The sequence below is a fragment of the Gracilinanus agilis genome, chromosome 4 (genome assembly GCF_016433145.1).
Source record: "Gracilinanus agilis isolate LMUSP501 chromosome 4, AgileGrace, whole genome shotgun sequence".
In the NCBI taxonomy this organism is placed as follows: Eukaryota; Metazoa; Chordata; class Mammalia; order Didelphimorphia; family Didelphidae; genus Gracilinanus; species Gracilinanus agilis.
In genome coordinates this window covers 328767913-328780691 of record NC_058133.1, presented here as the reverse complement: position 1 = coordinate 328780691, position 12779 = coordinate 328767913, and the positions used below count along the sequence as shown (strand labels likewise).

The 12779-nt window shown below is 38.7% G+C and overlaps 1 protein-coding gene across 1 annotated transcript in view; it reads left to right on the top strand.

Moving 5' to 3' along the window:
- The first annotated feature begins 1885 nt into the window (after positions 1-1885).
- SNX14 (sorting nexin 14) overlaps positions 1886-12779 on the top strand; it is a 114645-nt gene continuing 103751 nt past the window's right edge. Inside the window, exon 1 of the mRNA XM_044675382.1 lies at positions 1886-2095. Within this exon, the coding sequence (XP_044531317.1) occupies positions 1956-2095 (140 nt within the window). The 5' untranslated portion in view covers positions 1886-1955. The remainder of the gene's footprint in view (positions 2096-12779) is intronic.

The window sequence follows — 12779 nt, the reverse complement described above, 5'->3', positions numbered from 1 at the left end:
CATCTTTTCAAGGGTAGATTTGAATTTTTTTTAAAGCTAAAGTCATTCAAGCCTGGTCAATATGGTGGACCCAGAGGACCATTATGCTGTTCAAAGGTGTTTTCTTTTTTGGTGTATTTAAATCCAGGAGCCACAGAAAAATTGTCTATCCGCTCTGAAGGACAACTACAAATGAGAGATACAAAGATGTGTTGAGCTACTGCTCATAACTGGATTATGAGTACTTTTCCTTCCCAAGGTGAGTACTTTGTAGGAGAGAATACATTAAAGTATGTTCATACATTAACTGGCTAAATTTCTACTGGACTTTTTCTTTTGCTTTTTATACTTTTTTTTTTTATACAAAACTTTTATACTTTTTTTATACAAAACTTTATAGCCTTTAGCCAAGTTTAAAGTGTTAAAAAACCAAAATAGCCAAACAACTGAGGAATAACCATGCCCTGACTTACTAAGTTAAAGGGATCTTGGTGCTTAGGATGGGTTCTTTGGTAATTTTGTTTGTGAATCTAAAGCTTAAAATTTTCATATTTTGATTTTTTTATCTTTTTGACATGTATTCTATCCTTAGACTGCAACCTATCCATGCCTTAGTCATCATTTATGTTCGGCCTTGTTTTTCCATAGGTCTATAAGATGAAACCTTCTATGGGGTGGAGTTTTAGAACATAAGCATTCTGTGTGTAGCATTTCAGAGCCCCCATTGCACACCATCAGGTGACTTGTCCATGTTTTTTCTGATCATACATTTTCATTTCATTCTTTTAAAAACCCCTTACCTTAGTATCAGTTCTAAGGCAGAAAGACAGCAAAGGCGCAATCAAGATCAAGTGACGTGCTTGGGACTACAGCAAGGAAGTGACTGAGGCCAGATTTGAACTTCAGACCTGGTACTCTACCTACTGTGCTATCTAGTTGCTCCCAATCATATTTTTATATCCTGTGAAGGCTAATGGAAAGTCAACATCTACTTTTGCCTGTACTGAAACTTTGACAGTTTGTAGCAATACAACGTTAGGTGACAGAATTAAACTCCTGAAGCCAGTTTATGAAACATTACCTAGATCAACATTTTCCACCTCTAAGGGACTGGAGGTCATAACCTCGTGTTCCAGGACCCATTCTCACTCTTCCCCTCAGTTCCGGGCAAAATCTGGAGGCGGTTTGTGGAACTAAGTCGATAGACTCCCCTCCCCCTTAGCAGGTTGCTCCACCCACAATCCTCAGTGAGTCTTCCATGCGCCTCCCTATTCTAGAGGTCCTCAGACTCAGACCTTAGCTTTTGCTTCCACAACTTCAAGATTCCTCACTTAAGTCCTGAGCGGGTTTCTAGGCCCAAACCCTAAACTCCTCTCTTCTGCTCCCTGGACCTGGGAGGTAGCAAGGAGAGGGTCGTCTCCGCTGCTGCCTCGGCCAACTACAAGTCCCAGAAGGCACTGCGACTGGCTGCCATTGGGGTCACTTCACTTCCGCTGGTCTTCTGTTCTCCCCTGGGGTTAAGCCCGGCGATTACTTGGCATTTTGGGTTCTTTCTGTTCTTTTGAGGGTAATTGTATTTAGATGGAATTGGTCCCTCCACTGGAGGAGACTTGCGTCCGATGAAAAGAGGGAAGCGGCCATCTTTGACTTGGGGTGAATGTGTGCATGGAAGACTCGGGGTAGGTGGGGTCTCTGGTCTGGAGCAATAGGTTAGACCAGACTCTGGAACTTAAACTAACTGACAACCTCAGCCTAAATTTTTCTCAGAGGCAGGGCCCCCGAAAAAAAGTGCTCTCGGAGAGCTTCCTGCGCATGCGTTCCTGGAGCCCCTGGAGGCTCCCACGGGGCGGGGCTGTGGGTAGAAGCCGTGGTGGCGTCAGTGCGTCTGTGGGTCCTGCGGTACGAGCTGCCTGAAGGGAGAAATAGGGTCGATGGGGGTTGCGTCCTCCTAGATTCTCTGTGCTGTCCCAGCCGAGATGGTTCCGTGGGTGCGGACTGTGGGGGAGAAGCTGAAACAGCGATTGCGACTGGACTTGGGGCGAGAGATCTGCCGCCAATACCCCCTCTTCTGCTTCCTGTTGCTGTGCCTATGTGTAGCTTCCCTGCTTCTTAACAGGTAATTGCAACCCCTCCCCGCCCTCTGCCCCTCCCCCCTGCTCTCTGCCGGTCACCTGTGCCTAGGGGTCAAGGTACTTACGGGACTTCAGTCCCTGCTGGCCACCCTCTGGAGTGTTGAGGACATCTTCTTGCCCCCCACAGGCGGGCGCTCCTTTACTTCACTAGCACGGTGGATTTGAGGATTCTAGGTCTTCTCTCTTGCCATCTTGGCTTGAACATGTCAGACCCTTCTTTTTGTATCTGGCTCATCATCAGGCCTACATCCACCGCCCCAGTACAAAAAAAGAACCGAGTTTTTGACCATAGAGCAAAATTAATTTCGGGTCCTTATGGTTGTCCATCAGGACAAGTTGTTTAAGAAAATAAAATGCATGTGGGGACCTCCTCCCCCCAACCCCTATAAAGAAGGGGCTGGGGCAATAACATAGTCATACCTTCTATTTGATTTCTGGGGAAAGAGCCATCAACTTAGTTTAGTTACCTATTATGTGAAATTAATTTCTTTGGCTCTAGTTTACAATGAAAAATAAACAGATTTTTCGGTTCAGCTTATATATTTTACTGGCTTATATTTTTATCTTCTGGCTAGATATTGAATAATTGACAATTAAGTAGCTTTTAGGGTGCAAAAGCATTTGGCATGCATTATTGCTGTTAAGGCTCTCAATAATCCAGAGAAATAGGTGCTATAGATATTATTCTTATTTTTAGGTGCGAAGGATGAAATCCAGACAGGATAAATGACTTGCTGTGATTACAGAGCTGGAACATGTTAGAAATGAGATATGAATCCAAGTCTTGCTGATATATGACTAGTGTACTAGGATAACTCTTTAATAGGATCAGAAATCAGAATTCTCCTTGTCTGGCTGGCCACCTCTCAAACATCTTTGCTGGATCATTATCTTGAATATCTTGTTTTTATGGTGCTCTCCATCTCTCTTGACAAGCTTACTATTAGATATTTCTAACTAGATGCCCCATAGACATCTCTAACTTGAAATAGCAAAACCAAAAAACCCCCTCATGTTGAATGAACTCTGAACCTTGACCTCCCGATTAATCTCTAATTCTGTTCTTATTATAACTTTCCTATTTTTACTGAAGGTTTCATTGTCTTAGATACCCAAATTCATAGTCTGGGATTATCCCAGTCTTATCCACTATATCTCTGAAATCCATCTCCTCACCATTCAACCAACTAATATTCTATTTCAGGCCCATATCACTTCTCAACTGGACTATTGCAGTTACTTCCTGATTAGTCTCTAATTCCATTTCCTTCCTCTCCAATCCATCCTCTACAGAACTGTTTATATTGATGTTTCTAGAAAACATCTGATTTTGTCATGTAACCTTCCTAAAAAACTTCAATGGTTTCCTATTGTGTTATATTATTAAATATAAACTTGTCTGTGACCTTTAAGGCCTTTCCTAATGTGACTTCAATTTGTTTTTCCAGACTGATTTGACTTTTATACTCTCTGACACATCCTAGGGGATTAACTCATGCCTATATTCACCCCCTCCCCTCTCCTCATTGTGCTCTAATAGGTAACAGGAGATACAAAGAACAAAAATAGCTCAGCTTGCAAGAAACTTACATTTATGTATGGTAGACATATATATGTTGTATATAAAGTGAACAGACATATATATATATATATGTTGTATGTAAAGTGAACAGATCCAAATGTATAAAAAGCATTTTGGGAAGGAGGGATTAGGATTAGATAATAGCATTTACTAAGTGACTGTTATGTGCCAGGCACTGTGCTAAGTGCTGAGGATATAAAGGGGATGGATCATCTTAACCTCACCCCCATAAAGAAGGGAGGGAAATGCCATGGTCATGTCCTCTGCTTGGTTTCAAGGGAAAGAGCCATTGACTTAGGTTACTACAAAATAGTCTTTGCTGCCATGGAGCTCACAGTCTTAACAAAGGAGATAATAATCAAATAACTATGTATAAAGCTATAGACTGGAAAATTGGGGAATATCAATAGAGGGAAAATATGATTACCATTAAGGGGGATCCCGAGAGACTTAAGGTGGGATTTTAACTGAGCCTTGAAGGAACAAGATAAAGGAGAGAATTCCAGGCATGGGTTATCAGAAAGGGCTTCATGAAGAAAATGATACTTGAGCTACATCTTAAAGGAATTAAGGATATTTGTTTCTGAGCTAAGGAAGGGAGGCCATTCCAGGTATGGGAGATCAACAGAGTAGAGAAAAATGATGGAGTTTCATGTGTGAGAAACACAGAGAAGGCTACTTTGATTGGATTCTAAAGGTGAGAATAATGTCCAGTGATTCTGGAAAGCTAAATAGGACTTTAAAAACCATATAGTAGAGTTCACTAGATTGCATAATACATGACCAGTAGCCAGTAGTAAAAAGAGTGGAAAGATTGGTGGGCGAGGGAACAAGGAGGGAGATAACTATATTATGAAGGGCTTTGAATGCCAAATAGAGACTTCTATATTTGATCCTGGAGGTAATAGGGAACTATTAGGGTTTATTGAGCAGAGGTTGACATGGCAATTGAGAAACAATAATAACTTTGGAGAGAGCAGTTTTGGTGGAATGATGAGGCCTGAAGCTGGTTTGCAGGGGGTTGAGAAGTAAAAGGAGAAAGACTTTGTAGGCTCCTATTGTGGATGACTTCTTCAGGGAGTGTAATTCCAAACTTCAGCCCTAGAAGAGCTATAGTTATCAGATATAGAAGGATTAGTTGAGTTTTTGAGGATGGGGAGACATTGGCATATTTGTAGGTAATATAAAAGGAACCAGTGGACAGAGAGATTGAAGATAGGCTATACCTATGCTGGCAAATCTGTGGTATGTATGCCAAAGGGTGTTACCCCCTTCCCCCTCTCCTGAGGACATATCTCACGTCACCTGCCTCTTTGCTCAGCAGTCCAGTGGGAGTACTTCCTCCCTCCCCTGTCTGGGGTAAGGCAGGAAGGGTTTCAGTTTGGGCACTCAGTCTCTAAAAGGTTCACCTTCACTGGGCTATAGAGTAGGGGTGACAGAGGGAGCAATCCGTTGCAAGAGATGAGATGGAATAGGATTGCTTGTACAGGTAGAGGAGTTGATATGGGGTAAGGCTATCTCTTCAGGTGAGAGAGGAGTGAAGGAAAATATAGTGCTAGTAGGTATCCCAGTGATAGGAAATGAGAAAGAAGAGAAGAGAAGAGGAAATTTACAGAAGTCTTTTTTTTTTAATTTTTATTTTTTTTAAATATGAGGCAAGAGTCCTAGCTGAGAGGATGGGGACATGATGGCAGGGAATAAGGGAAGGGAAGAGAATAAGCATTAAAAATGCCTACTAGGCCAATAATGAGGATTAGAAGGGAAACAACAAACTGGGATAAATTTTTATAGTGAGTTTCTCTGACAAAGGTCGCATTTCTCAAATATATAGAGAACTGAGTCAAATTTATAAGAATACAAACCATTCCCCAGTTGACAAATGATCAAAGGATATGATCTTTAGTTATTTGAAAAAATGCTCTAAATCATCAATAATTAGAGAAATGCAAATTAACTCTGGGGTAAATGTTGGAGGGGATTTGAAAGAATTGGGAAACTAATAGTGTTGGTGGAACTGTGAATCACTTCAATATTCTGAAGAGCAATTTGGAACCATACTCAAAGGGTCATAAAACTGTGCATACCCTTTGACCTAGCAATACCACTTCTAAATCTGTATGTTAAAGAGATCAAAGATAGGGGAAAAGGGCCTACTTGTACAAAAATCTTTATAGCAGCTCTTTTTGTAGTGGCGAAGAACTGGAAACCGAAGGGATATCCAGCAATTGGGGAATGGCTGAACAAACTGTAGTATATGATTGTTTTGAAATATCTTGTACCATAAGAAATGACAAATAACATGATCACACAAAAAAAACCTGGAAAGACATGAAATGATGCAAAGTGAAGTAAGCAGAACCAGGAGAGCATAGTATACAGTAATAGCAATAAAGAACAATGATCAGCAATGTAGTGATTCAGGATAACTTCAAGGGAAAGCACTGACAAAAAAGGAACTGATAAGTCTGAATGCAGATTGAAGTGTTTCATTCTTAACTTTATTCCCTCCATGAATTTTTCTCTTAATGTAAGCCATGGGTGTCTTCTTTCACAACATGATGAACATGGAAGTATGTATTGTATATGTCATATAATATATAATACAATGTCATATATTGTATATTATATACATGTATAAGCTGTATCATATTACCAGCCTCAGTAGATGGGAGGGAGAGAACATGGATTGCAAAATTGCAGAAAACTATTATTAAAAATTGACATGTTAAAAAGACATATTAAAAAATAATAAAGGTAAAAAATACATACTAGGAGTCAGGCACTATGCATGTTAGGCATTACAAATATCTCATTTGACTTTACACTAGCCTTTTCGAGGTGCTGTTATCCCCATTTTACAGTTGAGGAAACTGAAGCAGACAGAAGTTAAATTACTCAGGGTTGCACAGCCTGTAAGTGTCTAAGGCAGTGGTTCCCAAACTTTTTTGGCCTACCGCCCCCTTTCCAGAAAAAAGATTACTTAGCCCCCTAGAAATTAATTTTTAAAAAATTTTAATAGCAATTAATAGGAAAGATAAATGCACCTGTGCCCATCACCGCCTCCCCTGGATCACTGCAGCACCCACCAGGGGGCAGTAGTGTCCACTTTGGGAATCACTGGTCTAAGGCTAGATTTGAATTCTGATCTTCTTGGCTCCACTCCATCCTTATATCCAAACCAAGCAACCTGGTGGCTTTAGGAAGAAGCCAGGAGAGATTTGAAGAGATATGAAAAGGTTTAGAAGAGGTACCCTGGAATATGGGATAGTGAATTGATAAGGAGATGGAAGGACTAGTAGTGCATTTAGACAGAGGAGTGCATGTTTTTCTCCAGCTTTATTCAGCCTGGAGGAGTGAAGATCGTGGATGGTGAGAGTCATACAAGGTTCAGACTTGGTAGGGTATAGTTGGCTATATGAGAAGGGGCTAGGGACTCAAGAAGACAGTTGAACTGGCAACTGATGGGATACATGGGTTAAAGAAGAGTTATAATGTTGAAATTATGAAACTGGGGGACAGGAAGGATAATGCCTTTGGTAGATATAGATAGGGAAATTTGGAGGATGGTGGAATGTTTTTTTTTTTTTTGTCTTTTTTTTTGAGGTAAAGATAATGAGACTAAGTCTTGGGGAAATCCAGATTGAAAAGTAAAATGGACATTTGCTGATGCAGGACTGAGACTTAGAAGAGACAATGGGGCTGGATACATAGTTATCTGTCTGTCCATGTTCTTTATTCCAGGCAAACCAGCCTACTTTCACATTTTTCTCATATTCAACATTCTAGTCCATCTTCTGGCCCAGCAAAGGCGACAGTCTCTCATGCCTAGAATTATCACCTCATTCTCTGCCTCTTGAAATCCCTGGCTTCCTTCAAGGCTTAACTCAAATGCTATCTCCTATACTAGGCTTTTTTTGATTTTTCTTCTTTGTTAGTGTTCTTCCTTCTTGCTGAAATTATTTTGAATTTACTTTATAATATTTTTTCTCTCCCCTATCCCACCCCAGTATAACATAAGCTTTTTTGAGAGCAAGGACTGTTGCATACTTGGCATAAAGCACCATACCAGGCATATGGTAGGTGCTCAATAAATGTTTATTGAACAAATGAAAGGCTAGGCTGTCACAAATCTGGAATAGAAAACTTTTTTTGAGAGGAGGAGTTGGAATATTGGGTTACATCCTGAAATGTAAATATTTAGAAAAGTCATATTAGATAAGCATGCAAATAATATTTCTGATTCATTTGGAACCAGAAATAGATTATGGAATTCCATACATCCTGAACTTCCAAGTTTCCTAGACCTTTTTTTTTTTCTTCTCCAAAGTAAACCAATCACAGATTTAATTTCTTAACACCTCACTAGATCCAGTTCCTTAGCTGTGAAATAGAAAATGGGGGATGGTCTTTTTAGAGTTCTTACTTATGAAGTGATTGTTGGAATTTTTTTAGAAGGGAAGAGATCTCACTGCATTTGAGTAATTGTTAGTAGTATTTTTATCTGCTCATTTTTTTACTTGAGATTTTAACATTTTTATTCCTTTTTTAATCTTTTAAAAGGACAATCAACAGGGGCAGCTAGGTAGCTCAGTGGATAGAGAGCCAGGACTGGAGAAAGGAGATCTAGGGTTCAAATATGAACTCAGACACTTCTTAGGTGTGTAACCCTGGGCAAGCCACTTAACCCTAATTGCTTAGGCTTTATCTACATAGTTTCTGTTCCAGGAGAAGGAAGCCTGGCAAGGTGAATAGGCACTTGACTTGGAGTCAGAAAGACCTGCATTTGAATTTTGACTCAGGGCAAGGAATTTTTCCCTTCCAAACCTTGGCTTCCGTATCTGTAAAATGAAGATAGTAATAATGTATGAGAATCTATGAGATAACATATGTAAAGAATAGTGTCTGATATCTGTATAAGTAAATATCAGTTGTAATTACCGTACTCTTAATTTTACTTCTAAAGTAAACAAATCACTTTTGGTATGCTTCTGAAGTTGGGTTATTTTCCCTCACATCTACTCTAGAATTAATTCCTCTTAAGCCAAGGGATTCAGAATATTTGGTTTAAATAGTGATTGAGCAAAATTGGTATTTCAAGAGAAAAGTGGAGAATTAGAGAAACCCTGGAAGTTTTATTGTGGATTATTAAACTATTACTTTTATTGTCATCTGGAGAAAGTATTTCAAACTTGTTGGCCCAGCTTAGAATTAAAACACTCTGTGATTATTAAGCTCTGAGCAGATCCCCTACTTTTACTGCCTTTAAAAGGGAGCAAGAAAGGAACTCCCAAAAATATAGATATAGAAATTCTATTTTGTTCTTAAGAATGATCATTAATTGCTATTTTGGGAAAAGGGGTTTGGAGGTTTTAATGGGGCTTGATTAGTGTGATAAACATTTATTTAAAATTTTTTCTTAAACCCTTATCTTCTGTCTGAGAATCTCAACTAGTTGTTGGTTCCAAGTCAGAAGAGTAGTAAGGGCTAGGCAGTTGAGATTGTGACTTCCATAACTAGAAACTGTCTGAGGCCAGATTTGACAGTAGACATTTAAATTTGGAAAGGATGGGTTATTTGGTTCAGTCCCAATTTGAATCATGAATTCTTTCAACTTCCTTGGGAAGTTCAGTCTCACTTTACATACCTCAATTAACAGATAATTAACTCACTATTTAATGATTTAGCCCTTTCAATTCAGACATCTTTTCTTTGGTTATGAAAAGGTTTAGCAAATATTTAACTTTTTATGCTCTCCTTAGAGGTGGCAGGTTTAATTGCTGTCTGAATTCTGATTTAGAGTTAGGAAAACCTGGGCTCAGGTCCTTTTTGTGAGCTTTCCATTGTCTTGCTGTGTGCCCCTGAGTAAATCACTGACCTCTCCTTGTCCCTGCCTACCTCTAAGACAGTAAAATGGAAACCAATTGTTTCCGTATAGAAAGTTCCTCATACCTATGAAATCATGTCTTAGTGGGGAAAAAAAAAAATCCAGTAGTACTTCTTGTAGTTCATCACGTAGGTCAGTGATACGACTTTTTATTTTTATATTTTTATTTTTTATTAAAAAAATTTTTTTTCTTAAACCCTTACCTTCCACCTTAGAATCAATACTGTGTATTGGCTTCAAGGCAGAAGAATGGTAAGCGTAGGCATTGAGGGTCAAGCGACTTGCCCAGGTCACATAGCTGGGAAGTATCTGAGGCCAGATTTGACCCTAGGACCTCCTGTCTCTAGGCCTGGCTCTCAATCTGCTGAGCTACCCAGCTGCCCCTGTGATATGGCTTTTTAGAGAGGGAGTGCAGGGTCCTATTCCCAGACAAGAGAGGGAGGAAGTGCTCCCACTTGGTTGCTGGGCAGAGGGGTGGGGGAAGTGAGGAATGTCCTCAGGTGAATGGAGAGGAGCAGGGGAATAGCTCTGCCTTGAATCCCTCTGGCTTTCTAGTAGTGGAAGTCTAGGTGGAAGGGCTATGCCATGTGCCCATAGAGAGCACTCTGTGTGCCATCTTTGGCACCTGTGACATAGGTTTGCCATCACTATCCTAAGTATTTTGGAAATATTTGAACGAATGAATTGTTCTTAATAGTACTGCTTGCTTTCATTCAACTAATTATAGAATTTATTTTAAAAATCAGTTTAAAAGGGTAGAAATTCAGTAAGTAGAATTTTGAACCTAAGCAGCTATTTGAACTTAAGCTAGAGTGATGAGCACTCTAAACTTATACTGCCTTTGGCAGTTGACATATGTAGAAATATTTTCTACCCTTGCTCTCTCTTACTTTAGTGAAATCACAGGTACAGAACAGCTACAAAAAAGAAGTCATTTTAGTCATTAGCATGAAGGTAGAAAGTCTTGGTTTCAAATCCTGACTGAGAGTTTTACTATGTAAATCACTTAACCTCCATGTGCCTCAGGCATTTAACTACCCAGTACTATCAAGTGGGAATTTCCCTACCAAGAAATCACCGCTTCTAAGGATCAAGTTCATATTTTTCAATCAAAAGTCTCTTTAATTTTGAAGTTATGTTTCAGTAGTAGATAAATAAGTTGGAGGACTAATTTAAAATATGACTACTACCTTAGTTTTGTTTTTTCCTTTTCTTTGCAATTCAGCCTGAGTCACTTTATTGTTACACTGCTCTTTGCACACCAATCATTGTCCCATTATCCTAGTTCAGTACATATTTTGCCCAACCCTACTGGTGGTTTATCCTTACCACTTTCCACTTCTGAAGGAAGAATTCATACAAATGCTTTGATCTTTTGGAGGGGGAAGAGAGGGCCTCATTATCCAAAGATGATTGTTGTATTTTTCCATATTCTTCACACTTCTTACTAAGGTGGTTCTGAACTTCCCTTTCCCTAAAGCTTTCCCTGTACATCTCTTCTCTAGTATTATGCTTTATTGAGAAAACAGGCCATTCCCCACTCTGAGCCCTTCCCTTTTCTACTTAGCTCAGAATCTCAAATAGCTTCTATCATTCTCAACAGTCCCATGAAGATCTGAGTCTTCTCTTGATCACATGTACCCTTGATACCAATCCCATCCTATCTTCCCCAGCAGATTGTTTCCACTGTTACCCACTTCAATTTTTTTGTCTAAAATTTTCTTGATATTTTTTGTATTACTAGAATTTTTCTCAGCCATTGGTTTCCATCCCTTCCCAGAGAGCCATCTTATGTAACACATTTTTATTTTTATTTATCTTTGTATTATAAAGATATTTTATTTCACCAATTATACATAATAATAAATCTCCACAATTTTTCTGAAGTTATATGATCCAAATTGTCTTGCTCCCTTTGTTCTTTTCCCCTTCCTCGAGCTGGTGAGCAATTCGATCTGGGTTATATGTGTATTATTATGCAAAAAATTTATTGATCATTTTTATAAGAGAATAATCATATAAAACCAAAAACCCAAAACTTAAACCCAAATAAACAAGTGAAAAATCATATGCTTTCATTTGCATTCCAACTCTTAACAGTTCTTTCTCTGGGGGTGGATAATATTCTTTGTCATAAGTCTCGTAGAACTGTCCTGGATTGTTGTATTGCTGAGATTAGCTAAATCTATCACAGTTGATGGTTCCACAATATTGTTGTTACTGTGTATAATGTTTTCCTGGTTCTGCTTATTTCATTCTGTATCAGTTCGTGTAGGTCTTTCTAGCTTTTTCTGAAATCATTCTGTTCATCATTTCTTTTAGGACAATAGTATTCCATCACTGTCATTCCATTCAGCCATTCTCAATTGATGGACATCTCTTCAATTTCCAATTCTTTGCTACTACAAAAAGGGCTGCTACAAATATTTTTGTACAAGTAGGTCATTTTTCCCCTATCCCTTTTTTTTTTTTTTAAATCTCTGGGCTACATACTATACAGATACATTTTTAAAGAAGAGAAAGGTAAAAGAATTTGCAAAACCAATCACTATGTCTAAAAGACTGAAAATGTATGTCTGTGAAACTCTGATCTTCTGTTTTTACTTTGGAGCCATGCAATGCTCAGTTTTTAATATTTTGTTCTTTCCATTTACATTGTTATCATTGTGTATATTGTTTCATGGCTCTGTATACTCCACTGCATCAGACCATGTAAATTTTTATGCTTTTCTGTATTAGTCATATAATTTTTTGCAGCACAAATGTTAGAGTATATTCATATACCAGAATTTGGCTAGCTATTCCCCAATCAGTTGGCATCTGTTTTGCTTTAAATTTTTTGATCTATTCTGTTAAATATTTAGTTTCTCCCTATTATCTTTTTTTTTTGGCTGCTAAACTACTATGCTAAGTGCTAGGAATTCAAAGAAGAGGGAAAAGTAGTTCCTGACCTCAAGGAGTTTAATAAATATCTGTTTGTTTTTTTTAATTTTTAGACTTGTTGATACTTTTTACCTTTTTTTTTAAACCCTTAGATAGAAGAGTGGTAAGGGCTAGGCAATGGGGGTTAAGTGACTTGCCCAGAATCACATAGCTGGGAAGTGTCTGAGGCCAGATTTGAACCTAGGACCTCCTATCTCTGGTCTTGACTTTCAATCCACTGAGCCACCCAGCTGCCTTCTGTTTTATACTTTTTTACATT